Consider the following 18,765-nt stretch of genomic DNA (forward strand, 5'->3'; position numbering starts at 1 on the left):
TGGAAGTCCTCATTTTCCTCTGTGATCACTGACTGAATTAAGAGGCGCAAACCCCATAGGAATTCTTTTCCAAAGTTTGGATGAAAAAATTGTCACACAAAAGGAGGGCTGCGGCACAGCACTGTCCCTTCTGTATTCATGGATAGTGTAACTTTAGAAACAGAGTCCTAACTACTTAACCCTACCCCCTGCCTTTTTTTCCCCTCCAGTATTATCAATGGCTTTGCATTGCCACTGAAAGCAGAACATAAACAATTTCTAATGAAGGTTCTTATTCCTATGCATACTGCAAAAGGATTAGTTTTGTTTCACGCTCAGGTAAGTTTCAGAAAACTTTCAATGAAATGAATATTGTTTTGAAAATTAACATAAGTCACAGAAACTGAGATGGTAATTTTAAATATAATTAAGCAACTTGTTTTGCAAGCAAGTTTGCCAAAAGCAAACTATTACAAAGTGTTGTGATAATCAGTTATTAAATAAGACCAATGCTCTTTTAGTGAAGCTAGAGAAAAGATAACAGCAGTTTCCCTTACATCCTAGGCTCAGGCCTTGACCTAATTGTGACTTTGAAGAAATCCCTGCAAAATGTTCCTTACAGCTGTGATAACCTAGTTAAGGAGATTTTAGTCTCCTTTATTCGTACTTAGAATAATAGCTTATCAGCATAAGCATACATATGACATGCTTTCAGCATACACACTGGAAAGCTAAATGGTTAGCTTCAGTCTTAAACTTCATAGTCAGACATTTCTACAAAGTCTTCTGAACCAGATGTTACTTTCAAGATTATTAAAGTTACATAACTGTCAGTGTACTTCATTTTATATGTTGTAATATAATAAAATTTGTCAAAATTACTAATTATAAATTCAGTCATTTTTGTTGGTTAAATATAAAAAAACTTGCATCAGTAAACATTTCACTGCATAATATTTATAAACTTTTCCTTACCTTTTAGCTAGCATACTGTGTTGTACAGTTCCTGGAGAAAGATACAACACTAACAGAACCAGTAAGTGTTATTTTCATGCTTTTTTGGCCTGTATGAATAGCATTTCACTCTAGTTTTAATAGCCCTACAGAGTTATCAAATAGTAGTAATAATGTACCTTCAGCTGAAGTCACTTTATAATACTTAAGTTAATTTGCATACAAAGAACATGATTGGGAGAGAATTTTTTTTTTTTTTGGACAGGCAGAGTGGGCAGTGACAGACAGAAAGGTCTTCCTTTTCCATTGGTTCACCCCCCAATGGCCGCTGCAGCCGGCGCACCACGCCGATCCGATGCCAGGAGCCAGGTGCTTTTCCCGGTCTCCCATGCGGGTGCAGGGCCCAAGCACTTAGGCCATCCTCCACTGCACTTGTGGGCCACAGCAGAGCTGGACTGGAAGAGGAGCAACTGGGACAGAATCTAGCGCCCTGACCGGGACTAGAACCCGGTGTGCCGGCGCTGCAGGCAGAGGATTCGCCTATTGAGCCATGGCGCCAGCTGAGAATTTTTTTTTTTTAAGATTTATTTATTTGAAGGGCAGAGTTACAGAGTTGTTAAAGCCCCGGTCTGCAGTGCCAGCATCCCATACAGGCGCCGGTTTGATTCCCTGCTGATCCACCTTTTTTTTTTTTTTGACAGGCAGAGTTAGAGACAAAGGTCTTCCTTCCGTTGGTTCACCCCCAAATGGCTGTCCGAAGCCAGGAGCCAGGTGCTTCTCCTGGTCTCCCATGCGGGTGCAGGGCCCAAGCACTTGGGCCATCCTCCACTGCCTTCCTGGGCCACAGCAGAGAGCTGGACTGGAAGAGGAGCAACCAGGATAGAATCCGGCGCCCCAACCGGAACTAGAACCCGGGGTGCTGGTGCCACAGGTGGAGGATTAGCCTAGTGAGCCGCGGCGCCGGCCTGCTGATCCACTTTTGATCTAGCTCTCTGCTATGGCCTGGGAAAGCACAAGATGACCCAAATCCTTGGGCCTCTCCACCTGCGTGGGAGACCCTTACTTGATTACTTATATAATTGATTACATTGGTCTGCTTCCACTAAAATGTAAGCTCCATGGAAATCGGACTCCATGTTTTGTTCACCAGTACATTCCTACTGTCTGGTACACATCATAGTCACTCAGTTAAAAATTTAAAAGTTGGGGCTGCCGCCTGCAGTGTTAGCATCCCCTATGGGTGCTGGTTTGAATCCCACCTGCTCCACTTCCTAGCCAGCTCTCTGCTATGGCCTGGGAAAGCAGTAGAGGTTGGCCCAAGTTTGGGCCCCTGCACCCCTGTGGGAGACCAGGAAGAGGCTCCTGATCGGCGCAGCTCCGGCCATTGCGGCCATCTGGGGAGTACACCAGTGGATTGAAGACCTCTCTCTCTCTCTGCCTCTCCTTCTCTGTATAACTCTGAGTTTCAAATAAATAAATCTTAAAGCTTAATAGAAAGTCCGGTGTAACACATAATGTTATTCTTCAGAATAATATAATTACTATTGAAAATATCCTAACATTAGCAAGCTATACTGCTTAATTCATGTTAAACATTTTTGCAGGTGATCAGAGGGCTGCTGAAATTTTGGCCAAAAACATGCAGTCAGAAAGAGGTGGGTTTTGTTCACGAAAAGCAGTGCATGCCATTAGAATTTCTCACCCCCAGTGCTTTACCTTTGCTTCTTTGGGCTGGCTCTGTTGCTGCTGCTACCCAGGGAAGAGGGGAGACAAGCTTTGCATTGGATTATAGTAAACTGAATACCATCCAGACTTTTGTCCACTATATTAACTTCATATAATTTGTCATTTCTTAAAATTTTTTTAACCTAGGTGATGTTTTTAGGAGAAATTGAAGAGATCTTAGATGTCATTGAGCCAACACAGTTCAAAAAAATTGAAGAGCCACTCTTCAAGCAGATATCCAAGTGTGTTTCCAGTTCTCATTTTCAGGTATGACATTTTCAGTGACAGTATTCTTACTTTGTACTATTTTTCATTTAGTTTTGACATTTCTAATATCTTCTAGGTTGCAGAAAGGGCATTGTACTTCTGGAATAATGAATATATTCTTAGTTTGATTGAAGAGAATATTGATAAAATTTTGCCAATTATGTTTGCCAGTTTGTATAAAATTTCCAAAGAACACTGGAATCCGTAAGTACCTTTTATGTTGGTCACATTTTTCTTGTGATTTGATTGTCTTACACATGAAACCTGTGCATATTTGGAACTTATTCCAAGGCTAATGGTTTTATTCTCTCCTGTATTTTATGTACAGCTTTAAGTTGTAAATATGTCTCTATATTCTATATTCTTTATTACGCATGGTCTTACTTCCAATTAAAATTGCGTATCTCGTTAACATTCTGTACCAGTACATGGTCAGATCTTGCTGGAGAGACCAACTACATGTTTGGGAAGGGTGTGATAGGTGCATTATCGCTCCCAGTGTATACACTCTGTTGACTGCAGTGTCCCTGGGGGAACACTAAAGTTCTTAAGGTCACGGGGATATTTACAATGCATATATTCTAAGTTCTGGGACATCCTTATCCTGCCTTCTGTTTCTCCTTACCAGTTATGGTCACTGGTTCTTTTTCACCTTTTAATGCTGTTAACTCAGTTTCATATATGAAACTCTAATCAAGATAACCACAACATTTTTTTTTCTACCACTACTGGCTGTGTAACCTTTAGCAAATTACAAAACCTCTTGAACTTTAGTTTTAGTCTAAAATGGATTGAAGAAATCAGTAACATCTAGCACATTTTAGAGCTGACAGTGTTACATTTCCTGTATGATAGCATCAATAACCCGAGCGTCATTTTCATTTCAGGACCATTGTAGCACTGGTATATAATGTGCTGAAAACCCTCATGGAAATGAATGGGAAGCTTTTCGATGACCTTACTAGCTCATACAAAGCTGAAAGACAGAGGTACTTGATCCTTTACATTACAAAATTGTCTATACATTTTAGGTTAAATGTGATTCAGTTCAGTAAGGTGTCTTCTCAGGTAAAATTACCATGCTTAAGAAGTCAATTTCATATTCTAATGCTTAATGTTAAGACTCTAAATACTTATTTCCAGATGAAGTAGCCCAAGTATTTTCATAAATGTGTTAAGCAGAAAAGCAGTAATATGTGTTATTTAATGTTATATGATTTACTTGCCCTAAAGGTTATTTTAACATGGATCATAAATTCTATTTTATCTCATTCTGAGTCTTAGGTTTCATCAATCTCATGGCATTTGCATTGTAAAATACACTTTATGCTGAATTTTAAATACCCATATATACTATCTGATTGCGTGAGCATTACATTTGAACTGTTCTTTGCATAAAAGTTTGATAGTTCTTAGGTTGGCAGACGACCAGAAAGTAGCATTTTCAGATGATCAAAAAGTGGCCAGCACTGTGGCATAGCAGGTTAAGCCTCTACCTATGGTGCCAGCATCCCATATGGGCACCGGTTTGAGTCCCAGCTGTTCCACTTCCGATCCAGCTCCCTGCTGATAGCCTGGGAAAACTGTAGAAGGTGACCCAACTGCATGGGCCAATGTGAGAGACCTGGAAGAAGCTCCTGGCTTCAGATCGGCCTAGCTCTGGCCATCGCAGACATTTGGGTTGTGAACCAGCGGATGGAAGACCTCTCCCTCTGTCTCAAATAAATAGAATTTAAGATTACAAAGAGGGAGAGATCTTCCATCCGCTGGTTCACTCCCCCAATAGCCAGGGCTAGGCCAGGCCTCCCATGTAGATGCAGGGACAAGCTCTTGGGTCATCTTCCGCTGCTTTTCTAGGTAATTAGTAGGGAGCTGGTTCAGAAGTGGAACAGCTGGGACTCAAACTGGTGCCCATATGGGATGCCAGCACTGTAGGCAGTGGCTTAACCTGCTATGCCACAACACTGGCCCAGAAAGTGTTAAAGTCTACTGCTTTGGGAAGAAGGAACTCATAACATTCTAGAAATTTCTTAGCTTACTCCATAATCACTTTCATATATTTATTTCATATGTAAAAGTGGCAGTAACCACTGTACCCACCCATCATTTACTTCTAATAAGTATATTTTACCTGTTCACTTAGAAAAGCTCATCTGTTCTACTAGTTTCTAGACATGGTATAGAGAAGGTATATCCCATCCTAGCCTGCCAATAACTAACTCAGTGCGTTATTTCTTTTAATAGTATTGTGCAGCAGGAAAACAAAGTAGGTAAGAAAGTATAAGAAGAAAAGAATGAGAAGGATCATATTTCACATAACCAGGAATAATGATTATTCCTAGGTTTAGTGTCTCTTATCCAAAATGTATGGGGGCAGAAATCTTTTAGATTCTGGAGTGTTTGCAGACTTCACAGGTCGAGCATCCTAAAATCTAAGACTTTCTGAACATTGTATTGGCACTCAAAAAGTTTTGGTTTTTGGAGCATCCTAGATTTCTGGATTAGGGATCTTCAACCTGTATCTACATACATCTGCAAGTCCTTTAAGGACTGTCCTTTCATATGTAACAGCATAGAAAATAATTTTGACCTTTGTTTTAGAGATTACTCAAGCTTTAAAGTTTTCAACTGACATACGAGACACAGGAGACAGTAAGACACAAACTGGCTGGAGGCTAGAGAGGGTGTGGAGAAGAGAGAACAGACTGCAAGCAGTTTACATGAGAAAACTAATGTGAAAAAAGCAGTGCTGTGTAGTGGTAGTGAGTCCATATACCAAAGGAAAAAACAAGTAGTACCTTTCAGTTGGTACAGGAGATGCAAAGACAGTAACTGCAGTTAGAAAAGTGACAAGAACAACCCCGGTGCTTCCGTCGAGGTGTTTCTGTGAAATGTGGGTGAACAAATGTGCTCTCCAGGGAACTGCCCAGAAGGACCTTCCTTCAGGTTCTGAAATAAGAATTTTTGTGCTTTTCTACAGAGAGAAAAAGAAGGAACTGGAACGTGAAGAATTATGGAAAAAATTAGAGGAGCTAAAGCTAAAGAAAGCTCTAGAGAAACAGAACAGCGCTTACAACATGCACAGTATTCTCAGCAATACAAGTGCCGAATAAAAAGACTACCACCCCTGCTGGATAGACGGTTCTGTACACTTTTTGAAATATGTAAAAATTGCAAAACAAACCTCATCAGTATAATATAATTAAAAAGTCAGGGTTTTGTTTTTTTTTTTTCCTGGCAACTGTAAATGGAAAGTATATGGATTAAACACAGCCCTGTGTTCTATCATGGCCACAGTATATTGTAACCTTTGTCTAGTCAGTGATTTGTGTCACTTCTGAAGTTTCACAGAAATGAATTTTATCTTACGAGTGAGATAATTATGGAATTGGTAAGAATTATGACTTGAATTCTTTTTGATTGTGTTGCACACACAGTAGACTGCTCTGTATATTCTTCCCTTTCCTGATGTGCTTTTTAACACTGCTGAAGTCCTTAGTTACATCCTAGGAAAAAGTTTACTTCCTAAAATAAACTAAGGTATCAGCTTCCCTTTGTCCCTGCCCAGAAATATGCTGGGGGGAACTCCCTGCCCTAAGCTCCCTCATTGAAGATATTCCTGTACTCTGGAATTTGAGCAAAACCTTCAAGCTCCAGGCTTTCTAAAACACAAAATAGAAATCAAAGCTGGGAAAGTAAACCAAAAGTCTTGAGATTGTTCATTGTTCCTCATGAACATCCCTCTTCATCTGCAACTCCCCAAGCGGTGAGCAGAGCCTGCCGCTCAGTTCATTCCTCCTCTTCCTCTCAAAGGCTGAGGGCAGGGCCTTTCCAGGCCTCACAACCTGCCCTCCCCTAGTCCTTCCTGACCCCACGAGGGAGGCTTGGAGTCCCACCCTGTGGTGATGCACAGTGCTAGTTGTCACTGCCTGGCTTTACTTAAAGGAAACGCAGTAAGCTTCCTCTGTCGAGATCTTAAAGAGTTGCCTATGTAGAGGTCTTCTATGTTTTTACTTGGTCAAGTATTTCTCACATCTTTGTTATCAGAGTACCATTCCAATCTCTTAACTTGCAGTTGTGTAGAAAACTGTTTTGTAATGAAAGATCCTCATTGGAGGATTGAGCAGCATTTAATAAAGTCTATGTTTGTATTTTGCCTTATGTCATCCTTACTTTTTTTAGTGCTAAGCTATCTAGAGGTTATAGAAAATTCTATGGAGTTCTAATTAAAAAATAGGAAGGTTTTGTGCCAGAGTTGAATGTTCCAGCCATTTACCAAAGCACATCTGTCTCACAGAATATGTGCATACATTCTAAGTTCTTGGGACATGCCAAGCTGATGACTGAGCAGTGAGCATCTCCTCTCAGAAATCTGAACAGCTGCCCTCGCACCAGCACACCTACACAAGAGCTAAGGAAGCCAGGTGAGAGGCCACTTAGTGTAACAGTAAGAAAAGATGCATTGTGGGAAGCATCAAGGAAAGAGTTGCCCACCATCACCCCTCCTTTCATTCCAGGCAGCACAGTGTGGAGAGACAGACACCTCACCTGCTGGGTACAGACCTCAGACTTGAAACCCAGTACCAGGCCCACAGCAATAAAAACCAGTGCTTCCGCTGGCGCCGCGGCTCAATAGGCTAATCCTCCGCCTAGCAGTGCCGGCACACCGGGTTCTAGTCCCGATTGGGGCGCCAGATTCTGTCCCGGTTGCCCCTCTTCCAGGCCAGCTCTCTGCTATGGCCCGGGGAGTACAGTGGAGGATGGCCCAAGTCCCTGGGCCCTGCACCCCATGGGAGACCAGGAGAAGCACCTGGCTCCTGCCTTCAGATCAGCGTGGTGCACTGGCCGCAGCGCGCCAGCCATTGGAGGGTGAACCAATGGCAAAGGAAGACCTTTCTCTCTCTCTCTCTCTTACTGTCCACTCTGCCTGTCCAAAAAAAAAAAAAAAAAACAGTGCTAGACAGGGCCTCCCAGCCTGCAGACTGGGCCTTGGGAAGCAGGGCAGAAAAGGGAGCTTCAGAGCCAGACCCAACACGGGGAGACCCAGCATCAGATAAAGGCCACAGGCCTCTCATCCCCAGGCCAGTGCTCACAGAACCTTCAGATCTGTCCCAGCATCAGGCAGAGCCCTTGTACCCCAGGGGGACCACCTCATGTAGGCCTAGTGGGTGCCCCCAAGACTACACAAGACCTGACTGGAATTCCCAGATGCATCCCAGCTTAGTGGCAACCTGGGCTGCAGAGTCTGCCTCTATCACCCCTCTCCCAACCCTGGGCAGACAGGGAGGATGCACACTCCAGCCACTGGGGAGTAGGGCAGGAAACAACACAGAACCGTCTTGGGACTCAGTGCCAATCTGATGAAACTCAACACTGGACAGATTCTAATGGCCCTGGTCCCAGTCCCCAGGCTGGTGCTTGTGGACAGAGCCTCTAGACTTACCCAGTGCCAAGTGGAGTCCCATGGTCCCAACTAATGAAGTTAACATCCCAGCAGGTGGCATCTGAAGCTGGTTATGGGCTTTGGGCTGAGTCCACTTCCATTCTACCCTCATGCTTCGCTGGTACTGGCAGGCTATGGGCTCCAAGTATGATCTAGCATTATGGCAGCAGTGGCCACAGGACTAGGCCTCTGGTCCTACCCCAGCCCCAGGAAGAGGCTTGCAAGGATGCACTACCACTTGTAGTCAGCTTCTTCACTTCATCTGTGTCACACACTAACTGCAGATTTGGGACAAATCTGGGCTTGGAGTGTCCCCTATTGCTGAAACAGGAACACACTAACAGCAGGGGCAAACCTAGACTTCGAGCACCACTGACAGTTGAAATAGCAAAATGTCCACAGGTTCAGAACTAAGCAGCCACCTTGGAACTTCCAGAAAGACAGCCACAAAGCAAGCCAGAATATGAAGACTGCAACATTGCACACCAAGTATCATGAACTTTCAGGGAAGGGCCTGTCTCAGCTACTCCACTTTCTAAGAAAGGCAGAGTCACAGAGAGGGAGAAACAGAGAAAGAGATCTTCCATCACCGGTTCACTCTCCAAATGGCCACAACACCCAACGATGGGCCAGGCTAAACCCAGGAGCCAGGAGTTCCATCTGGGTATCTCACATCTGGGTCTCCCACATGGGTGGCAGAGGTCCAGTACTTGGGTCACCTTCCACTGCTTTGCCAGGTGCATTAGCAGGGATCTGTATCGGAAGCTGACCAGCCAGGATTTGAACCCATGCTCTAATATGCTGCCGGCATCACAGACAGCAGCTTAACCCACTGTGCCACAATGTTGGCCCCAGCTACTCGACTTCTAATCTAGCAGATGGAAGATGTGTGTGTGTCCCCCTCTCTTTTAAATAAATAAATCAATCTGAAAAAAACAAAACAAAACAAAAAAAAAAAAACACCACCACCACCACTTTCAGGAAACCATGATCTTACTTAAGGAACAAAAGAAACCAGCCAGCTACCAAATGACAACTACATATTCTCAGATGAACTCAAAATAGCTGTTTTAGAGAAATTCAACAAACTTCAAAAGAACAAAGAAATGATTTAATACTTCTAACAGGGAGAAATAAGAGATGAAAAGAAAAAAAAAAAAAAAAAGGAAGGTACCAATAGCAGAAGAGATTGAAACAGGAGGTGAGCTTGAAGATACATATTAGAAAAAACCCACAGCTGGAAGAGAATAGGAATGAACAGGGAGGGAAGCCTACAAGAATTCTGGAACAGCAAATATCTCAGTTTTTAGACTTCAGGACCACTTCACAAAGCCAAAGGGGCAGAAAGCACATTTAGGGGCCTGTGCTGTAATACGATGGGTTAAGCCTCTGCTTGTGACTCCCACATCCTGACTCCCACACCAGAGTCCTGGTTCCAAGTCCCAGCTGTTCCACTTCAAATCCAGCTCCCTGCTAACGCACCTGGGAAAGCAGCAAATGGTGGCCCAAATACTTGGGCCCCTGCCACTCACCTGAGAGACCAGATGGAGTTCGAGGCTCCTGGCCTCAGCCTGCCCAGCCCTGACCATTTAGAGTGTTAACCAAAAGATGGAAGATCAATTGATCTCTTTCTCTATCCGTCCTTCCCTTTCTTCCTCTCTCAATCACTCTTCCAAATAAGTAAATAATTCCTTAAAAATAGCATATTCAAAGAGATAACAGGACATTCCTCAAACCTAGAGAAAAGGGCTGGCGTTGTGTAGCAGGTAAAGCCGGCGTCACATATGGGCACTGGTTCGCGTCTGAGCTGCTCCACTTCCAATCCAGCTCCCTGCTAATAGCCTGGGGAAAAGCGGAAGATGGCCTTGGTGTTCAGGCCCCTACCACCAACATGGGAGACCTGGATGAAGCTCCTGGCTTCGGCCTGGCCCAGCCCTGGCTGTTACGGCCACCTGGGGCATGAACCAGGGAACAGAAAATCTGTCTCCTCCTTTCTATAACTCTTTGACATAAGTAAATTTTTAAAAAATAATTTTACAAAATAGAGAAAAGATACCGACCATCCAGCTATAGGAGGTCAGAGGTCACCAGATTCAGCTTAACTAAATCTACTCCAAGACATTGTAACAAGCTTATCAGGTTAAAGACCCATCTTACAAGAAATGCTAAAGAAGGTTCTTCAAACTGAAAAATACACTAATGAGTAAGAAAACATCAAAGTAGAAAACCTACTGGTGCAAATTCAGAATGCTCTAATATTGTAAACATGATGTATAAACCATAACTTTACCATGAAGACTGAAAAACAAAAAAATAACTAGGGACAGGTATTTGGCTCGGCTGTTAAAATAGCACTTGGGACACTTGCATCCCACGTCGGAGTCCCTGGGTTTGAGTCCTGGCTCCACTTCCAATTCCAGCTTCCTGCTAATGTGCATCCTAGGAGGCAGCAGATGACGGCTCAAGACTTGGGTCCCTGACACCCACATGGGAGACCTGAATGGTGTTCCTAGCTCCTGGCTTTGGCCTGGCCTAGAATAAATGGATAGATTCCTGGACACAAACACCTTATCCAGATCGAGTCAGGAAGAGAACACCTAATCAGACCAATAACAAACAGTGACATTGAGTCAGTAATGAGGTAAGAGGTCTCCCCACAAAAAAGAGCTCATTACTGCTGAATTCTACCAAACACTTAAGGTACTAACACCAATTCTTAAATTATTCCAAAACACAGAAGAGGACATTCTTCCAAACATACTCTAAGAGGCAAGCATTGCCTTGATACCAAAACCAGACAAGGACACCACAAAAAAAGAAAGCTACAGGCCAATATCCTTGAAGAATATAAATACAAAAACCCTTAACAAAATACAAACTGAATCCAACAGAACATTAAAAAGATTACTCACCATGACAAGTGGAATTCATCCCAAAGTTCAATGATAGTTCAACATACGCAAATCAATGACCATGACATCCCCTATCAATAGGTTGAAGGACAGAAACCTCATGATCATCTCAATAGATGCAGAAAAGGCCCAGCTGCAGTGGCCATTTGGGGAGTGAACCAGCAGATGGAAGATTCCTGTCTCTCCCTTTCTCTCTGTAACTCTGCCTTTCAAGTAAATAAATCTTAAGAAAAGTACAAACTCAAAGCAATTTATAAGTTCAATGCAATTCCTAGGAAAACACCAGTGGTACTTCTCACAGACCTAGGAAAAACACTACTAATATGCATGGAACCACAAAACAGAATGGTAGCAGCATAGAAACCAACACATATACCAACAGAAAAGAAGAGAGCACCTCGAAAGAAATCTGCAGCCAACTGATCTTTGACACACACACTGAAGTTAGACTGATCCATCTTCCATCTGCTGGTTTATTCCCCAAATGGCCACAATGGCCACGGCTAGGCCAAGCTGAAACCAGGAGCCCTGAACTCCATCCAGGTCTCCCATGTGTGTGCCGGGGCCCAAGTACTTGGGTCATCTTCCACTGCTTCTTAGGAGCATTAGCAGGGAACTGGACTGGGAGTGGAGCAGCAAACTGGCACCCATATGGGATGCTGACATCACAGGCAGCAGCTTAACCACACAATGCTATGCCACACAGTGGCCCCCTTAATCTTTTTTTAAAGTTAACATGATTAAAATAGGCCAACGATTATTATCACAATCCATAATAATATCACTCTGGAGAAGGGCAGAGAAAGTATGGCAATGAGAAGTCAGGCAGTGTCTGACAATGTAGTAACTGTCGTTTTGACAATGTTTTCAGCTACTCATGTTTACTTCCTCTTCAACATCAGTTAACAACTCTAGCACAGGCTCTGCACATTGTTCCTACTTGAGCTGCTGCGAAAGCAACTCCTGCTCCATGTGGTGCCAGCAGCGGCTCACACCCCCAGGGTTCTCAAGCAGTGGTGTTCCAGGGCCACCCTGTCATGGCCACCCAGATCGAGCTGTTCCTTCCACAGTCTCCACACTAACCCAAAGCCAGGCAGCACTGCTGACTACGGGGACACAACAATCTAAAATCAAAGGCAAGGCAAGCTCCTGACTGTCCAGAAAGTAAGGAGCAGGTCTACTTCTTCTGGTGTGTTTAGGGACATACGTATTTCTTTTACTGAAGGCAACCAGAGTGGGTTTTGACAGGCTGCACTAAGAGTTGTTGAAATTTATTTCTCTTTGAACAGTAAAAAGGTTCACTTCCTTCCTAATCATCTGCTATCCAAAGTACATGTGATGTGTCTCTCAACTTTCCACAGCACAGGAAGTAGTTCCACTGTGTTCACTGAAGCACTTTATTAGCTATGTGGGTCACATGAAAATGACTGACCGGTCATCGTTAGAGAAGCTTCGGCGACAACAGGTCTCTGTTCTTCAGTTCTCTTAATCTAACTCTGTATGCCTGGCTTCGCCCTTGTAGAGACTGAGGCTGCAACCTGAATTCTCCAGCTTCTGTGGAGCAGAAAAGAGCAGGGAGTATTTTCTTACACAAGTTCACCTTTAATACTTCAACCAAAGAACAGCCTCTGGCTAGCCATCAGACACGAGAGAAAAATGCCCTCGTCATACATGTGAGTTGTCCTCTTCGGATGCAATGGGTATGTAAATACTTTAAAACTCTGAAAACAATTTTTACAACCTTCGATCAGTGTGGCAAATGCCTTGTGACTTCTTTGTACCGGTACCTGTCTCAGCGCAGCGTCAGGCGGAGAGCCCCTTTCTCGGATGGTGGCTCTGCAGGACACAGTGAACAGTCACCACAGCTTACCTCTGTCGCTCTCCCTGCCTCCTGCCGTTCATCGCCATGCCCTCCCAGCCTTCCCTGGGAGCAGTCAGCACATACGTCAGGAGTCAGAGCATCCACCTGGGAGTCCAGCTAACTTGTTTTTGGAAGCCACAGAATGAATCAGTATTGGTGCCTACTGATTTAGCAGTTGTTCACACTGGCACACTCACTCCTTCCTCTTGCATTAACCTAACTTACTTACCTTAATGAAATCAGCAAAATACACCGAGTAAGCATCTACTGTATACATCTATCCTAGTGCTTCTGAGTGTTAATCATGTCGAACTCGTATCTGCATCAACAAATATTCCAGCCAGACAGGCAGGTGACTAATCGATCCATACGAAATTTAATTACACTTTCCAGTAGTTTTAAGGTCTCATTTTATGTTTAAACGGGGAGAGAGCCCACCAGAGGCAAGAAAGTCTTAAGTGTTTTGCCCTTATGTACAATGCGTAGGTTTCAAAGCATGTCCCGTCCATCTCAACAAGATCTGTGTTTTAAAAAAAAAAAAAAAAATCATCACACTCTCCGTCCAGGGAAAAACCTAAAGTGAAGAGCAGAGCCGTAATCATCATGTTAGGGCACTGACTACATGGTGAGCCACACGGGACGAAGAGTGGCTTTCACAAACCTTGAGCCTAAGTCACTGGGCGGCTCTTTCAAATGTTCATGAATAATTTAAATATTTAAATAGCTCTTAGGTTACCACTGGATCTTTCCCATTAGGCTCTAAGCAGCCTCCTTTGGGGCCGGGTTGGAGGTTCCAGTTTGACAGGGGTCCTCCCAGCAGGGCCTCATTTCTTCAAGGGAGCAGAGACTTGCCGGTAGCTCGGTGTGCAGGGTGGAAGTGATGAGAGCTTCCAGGAACACAGGCAGTTCTACAAACATCACAGGGCGACTTCAGCTGATGTGGTTTGATGCCTGACCTCTTCTTTTAAGGTACCTCTTCCTAATTTTAATCATCCATTTCACGCTCAGTTTGGCAAACTCTGCCGCTTTAAACAATGCCAAAAAGGCCCCACAGAGAAGAGCGATAGTGTTCCAAGGGTTGGCAGTAATTATCTGTGAAACAAAAGCAAACAGAGGTTGCCACCCGCTCTGATCTTGACTAGTCAGGCACACTAGAGTTCTGGCCTGGGGCGAGATCAACACCTGACTTCTGAAACTGTCAACTCTGTACTTCACTCCCACCAGACCCGTAGAAGAGAAAACCACAAGCCCCTCCTCTAATACAGTGATTCAGAGACTAAACTGTTTTCCTAAGAAGCTCTGTGCCAAGAAGATTCTCAACACGGGGCTTCGCCTCTGCAGCCTAACCCAACAATAAGGAGTGGTCTTGCTGTGAGACACACTTCCCAGAACTACACATGGAGGTCAGCTCTCCTTTCCTCCCGTCTCCCACTAACTCAGCGTGAGGCGTCTCCTCTCCCTCCCAGACTCGCCTCAGGGCTTCCTACCTCCAGGCCTTGGCTCCTCTTGTCCAAGGCGCTCCGTGCTGGAAGCTCTCACTAACCCTTCAGAGGTTCAGGGCATTGAGCACTAAGCCAAACCTTCTGTGATTTCGGCATAGCTACACATATTGTGCCACAAACTCCTTTGACAGATACTTATTGTCTGGAATTACCACTTTAAGCCAATAGATTACTCCTTAACTAAACGTAAACTTCAAAGTAGAGGCTTTAGCTTGGATTTCTGAATGCTTGGATTTCTGAATGCTCAAGCATGGTAAAAAAGAAACATTTTTAAACCCAATGTAGCAGGGTGACTTTGGATAGTCGGAGCCTCAGCGCTCACACATGCACAGTGGTTTAACCACTGCTCTCATTTAGGACTGTTAGGAGCTGACTGGCCGAAGTAAAGCCTACCTCACGTTTGGGTCTCTGCATGGTTCCCGATAGGCTTCTCATACTGAACAGAGGTTTTTAAAAGCTCAGGAGCAGGTGCTGGGGGGTAGCAGGTTAAGCCACTACTTGGGACACCCATATCCCATCATCAGCTTGAGTCCTGGCTGCTCTGCTTCCAATCCAGCTTCCTGCTAATGCATACTCCAAGAGGCAGCAGGTGCTGGCTCTCTGCTTGAGCCCCACCACCCATGTGGGAGACACGGATGGAGCTCCTGGCTCCTGATTTCAGCCTGGCCCAGCCCCAGCTAATGGGGAGTGAACCAGTAGATGGAAGCTTTCTCTCTCTCCTCCTCTCTGTTGCTCTGCCTTTCAAGTAGATGAAAATAAACATAAAAAAAAAAAAAAAGTTCAATCACACATTTCACATGAAGAGCTGAAAGGTATTCTTTTCTACAGGGTATTTCTAAGCCTCTGCACATGCGCCCTCGTCCACAGCCTTCCAATCTACAACAAACAGCAGTAACTGGGTGAGAGGACACATCCGGCCTCACAGAAGTGGATCTGGGGCTGGAAGCTTACAAGCATGAGTGTCAGTTAAAAATTCCCTACCCTAAGCCATGGTCAGGTGGGGACATCCGTGGTAACCTGAATGCCAATCAACATTAGACCGCACTGGCTCTGGTGGACGACGGGTCATGAATGCTTCGAGGGCACAGCTGTCCAATTAGTGCTCCCTCTCCAAGGCTGTGAGTCTGACGATTCAGCATGAACTGACAGTTTATTCATTATCCATACCCTTCTGTGCTGACTTACCACAAACAACAGGGACTCTGCCAAACACAAGTGGCCACCAGTAACAATAATCCGTAGAGTAAATCAGTGCTTTCTACCTAGTTTGTCCAGTTAACATGACTCAGCAGATACGGCAGCGACTCTGTGCGAGGCACTCTGCTAGATAGCAGATACATGGTGAACAAAATGAGGAGGACACCACCTTTATAGAGACTATGGTCTGGTGACGGAGGACACAAACCATACATGTAATACCAGCGTCCTTGAAGCCAAAGCCGCAGTGCCATGGGCCATGGAAGAGCCCGGTCTGCAAGGCCAAGGCAAATGCTGCAGGCAGGGGATGCTCTCAGGACTTCAACTGTACTCACGTCTTGGACCTTCTGGATGAAAGGATCTTTCCACTCAAAGACCACAAAAAACAGCTGAGCGCTTTTCTCGGTCGCTGGTCGCTGGTCAATGTAGTTCACCACACTCGTCTAGACACAGAAGAGAGAAAAGCAGCGTGGGCACCTCTGGGTGCGACTCCCTTGCCCGGGCCATGGCAGTAGACAGAGCAGAAGGTGAACTCGGACCTGGGCTCTCCCCACACCAGCATCCTGAGAGCCAAAAATTTCCTGTACACGAGCTCTTGAAACTAGTGCCAGACCCAAGGCTTTACCTTGGCTTCCGTGGTTCTTTGGGAAAGAGAATCCAGATGTACAATAAGCAGTGTGGATTAGTTCTAACACCTGTCATTAGGTATCTAATTAAACAAATATACCATAATCAAACTACCACATAAATTCACAATTAAAGCAATAAAAACTTCAAAACTTAAAATCCTGACCTGAAGAGCTGGGTATATCAACCATTTGAGTCTCCAGGGAGAACACACAGCCTCAGAGAGGCCACGTTACACACTCCCTGTAAATACTTACCAGTGGGGGCCAGCACTGTGGAATAGCGGTTAAGCTGTTGCCTAAAGCACCAGCATCCCATATGGGTCCTGGTCCCAGTCCCAGATGCTCCACTTCCAATCAAGCTCCTTGCTGATGGCCTGGGAAAGCAGTGAAGGGTGGCCCAAGTCCTTGAGCCTCTACACCCAAATGGGAGACCTGGAAGAAGCTGCTGGTTTCAGCCTGGCCCAGCCGCCGCTGTTGCAGCCATCTGGAGAGTGAACCAGCAGATGGGAAATCTCTCTGTCTCTCCTTGACTCTGCCTTTCAAATAAAAATAACACAAGGCATAACAGAGAGGGACAGGCTCCAGAGGCAGAGGCCTGGGTCCACGACCTGCTCTGAGCCTCTGCTTTGCCACCCATAAGACAGGACAAAATGCCTACCTCACTGCATCTGGTGAGGGCCATATGAAACAAGTGATATGAAAACATCTTAAACTCCAAACCATGATAGAAAACAGTTTTAGTTTTGTTCAAAAGTGCTCATGATCCCACCAAAGACTACGAATTTAGACAATAAAAGAGTTTTCAAGTTTATAGGTCCATTGGGGTTTTCACCCCTCTGGTTTCACATCATAGCTGGAGGAGAGTCAAGGTAAATGGGTTGCACCCAATTGCAGGGTGAATGGACATACACAGCCCCCTTCTCGGAGCAGGTATGGGCCCAGATGAGAAAGGACTTGGAATTCCTGGAACAAAATGTGGCATGAAAGTCTAGGAGATGACAATTACCTTACAAAATAGGACTATTTTAAGGATCTACTCAGGGGCTGGAGGGGAGGTACTGTCATCTCCTAAGGCAGGAGAAATGCCCTGCCCCCTTTAAGAAAACCAGCTGTGAGCCTCTCTCAGAGAATCCAACCCGGAACAGGCCTAGGACTCAGGGCGTGCAAAGTGGCAGTTTCAAGACTTACACCGAGCTGGCCAAGGATGGCCCAGTCAGTTGGAGTGGGTCTTTATATTCAACCCAGACCTTCCCTAATGCTGGCCCTCAGGGATAAGTCCAAAGGGAACATCCCCAAGGAGGAGCAAGGGGGAGAGGACATGTCTCCTCTTGCTTCCTCCGCAGCACCAGGTCACTCATGCACAGGACAGTCTGGCTCTTGATGTGGATGCAGGAAGAAGGCAAAGCCAGTGCCCAGGTGGAAGCCCCAGAAGCAGGCATGGTGACCCATCAACAGCCCTGTTGGGGCAGTCAAGATCTCCCATCTCCACCCCTACTGCCAAGCTCTCCCCAGCTCTCCCAGGATTACAGGGGTGTCTTTCCAGGATCATATCTTGGCCCCTAGGCCAGTGGGCTAAAAGCATTTTGAGTAGCTCTCCCTTTTAAAATGTTTCTGTATGCACCCAGTACATTTAAATTTGTAACTTTGAGATACAGCATATGCTATTACTGTTCTAATGTTATACACATTTTAAAACATTAAAAAATAGGAATGTTAAAAAGGTAAGATAAAATAAATAGAAAAGGAGCAGGTGGGTTAAGCTGCCGCTTGCGACACTCATATCGCGTATCTGGGTTCCCCTCCCAGTCTGGTTACTCCACTCCAGTCCTCTGCTAATGAGCCTGCGATGCAGTAGATGATGATTCAAGCACTGGAGTCCTTGCCACCCATGTGGGAGACAGGGATGGAGCTCCTGACTCCTAGTTTTGGTCTGGCCCATCCTAGGCCACTGTGGCTATTTGGGGAGTCAACCAGCCAATGGAAAATCTTTCTGTCTCTTCCCCTCTCTGCTACTGTGGTCTTTCAAGTAAATAAATCAATCTTTGAAGAAAAAAAAAGTACAGGGGACAGCACTGTGGTACAGCGGGTAAAGCCGCTGCCTGCAGTGCCAGCATCCCATATGGGAGCCGGTTTGAGTCCCAGCTGCTCTACTTTTTTTTTTTTTTTTTTTTTTTTGACAGGCAGAATGGATAGTGAGAAGGAGACAGGGAGAAAGGTCTTCCTTTGCCGTTGGTTCACCCTCCAAAGGCCGCCGCGGCTGGCGTGCTGCAGCTGGCGCACCGCGCTGATCCGATGG

General features: G+C 45.0%; 2 protein-coding genes across 2 annotated transcripts in view; one reads left to right on the forward strand and one right to left on the reverse strand.

The window, feature by feature from the left end:
- Positions 1-7,076, forward strand: part of PPP2R5A (protein phosphatase 2 regulatory subunit B'alpha) — a 92,832-nt gene extending 85,756 nt beyond the window's left edge. The window contains exons 7-13 of the mRNA XM_062210309.1: positions 210-318; positions 962-1,015; positions 2,538-2,588; positions 2,806-2,925; positions 3,002-3,129; positions 3,813-3,914; positions 5,906-7,076. Of these exons, the coding sequence (XP_062066293.1) occupies positions 210-318; positions 962-1,015; positions 2,538-2,588; positions 2,806-2,925; positions 3,002-3,129; positions 3,813-3,914; positions 5,906-6,038 (697 nt within the window). The 3' untranslated portion in view covers positions 6,039-7,076. The remainder of the gene's footprint in view (positions 1-209; positions 319-961; positions 1,016-2,537; positions 2,589-2,805; positions 2,926-3,001; positions 3,130-3,812; positions 3,915-5,905) is intronic.
- A 5,771-nt stretch (positions 7,077-12,847) lies between these two features.
- PACC1 (proton activated chloride channel 1) overlaps positions 12,848-18,765 on the reverse strand; it is a 31,420-nt gene continuing 25,502 nt past the window's right edge. The window contains exons 7-8 of the mRNA XM_062210310.1: positions 16,176-16,283; positions 12,848-14,233 (exon numbers count right to left, since the gene is read on the reverse strand). Of these exons, the coding sequence (XP_062066294.1) occupies positions 14,072-14,233; positions 16,176-16,283 (270 nt within the window). The 3' untranslated portion in view covers positions 12,848-14,071. The remainder of the gene's footprint in view (positions 14,234-16,175; positions 16,284-18,765) is intronic.

Source organism: Lepus europaeus, chromosome 14, assembly GCF_033115175.1.
Source record: "Lepus europaeus isolate LE1 chromosome 14, mLepTim1.pri, whole genome shotgun sequence".
In the NCBI taxonomy this organism is placed as follows: Eukaryota; Metazoa; Chordata; class Mammalia; order Lagomorpha; family Leporidae; genus Lepus; species Lepus europaeus.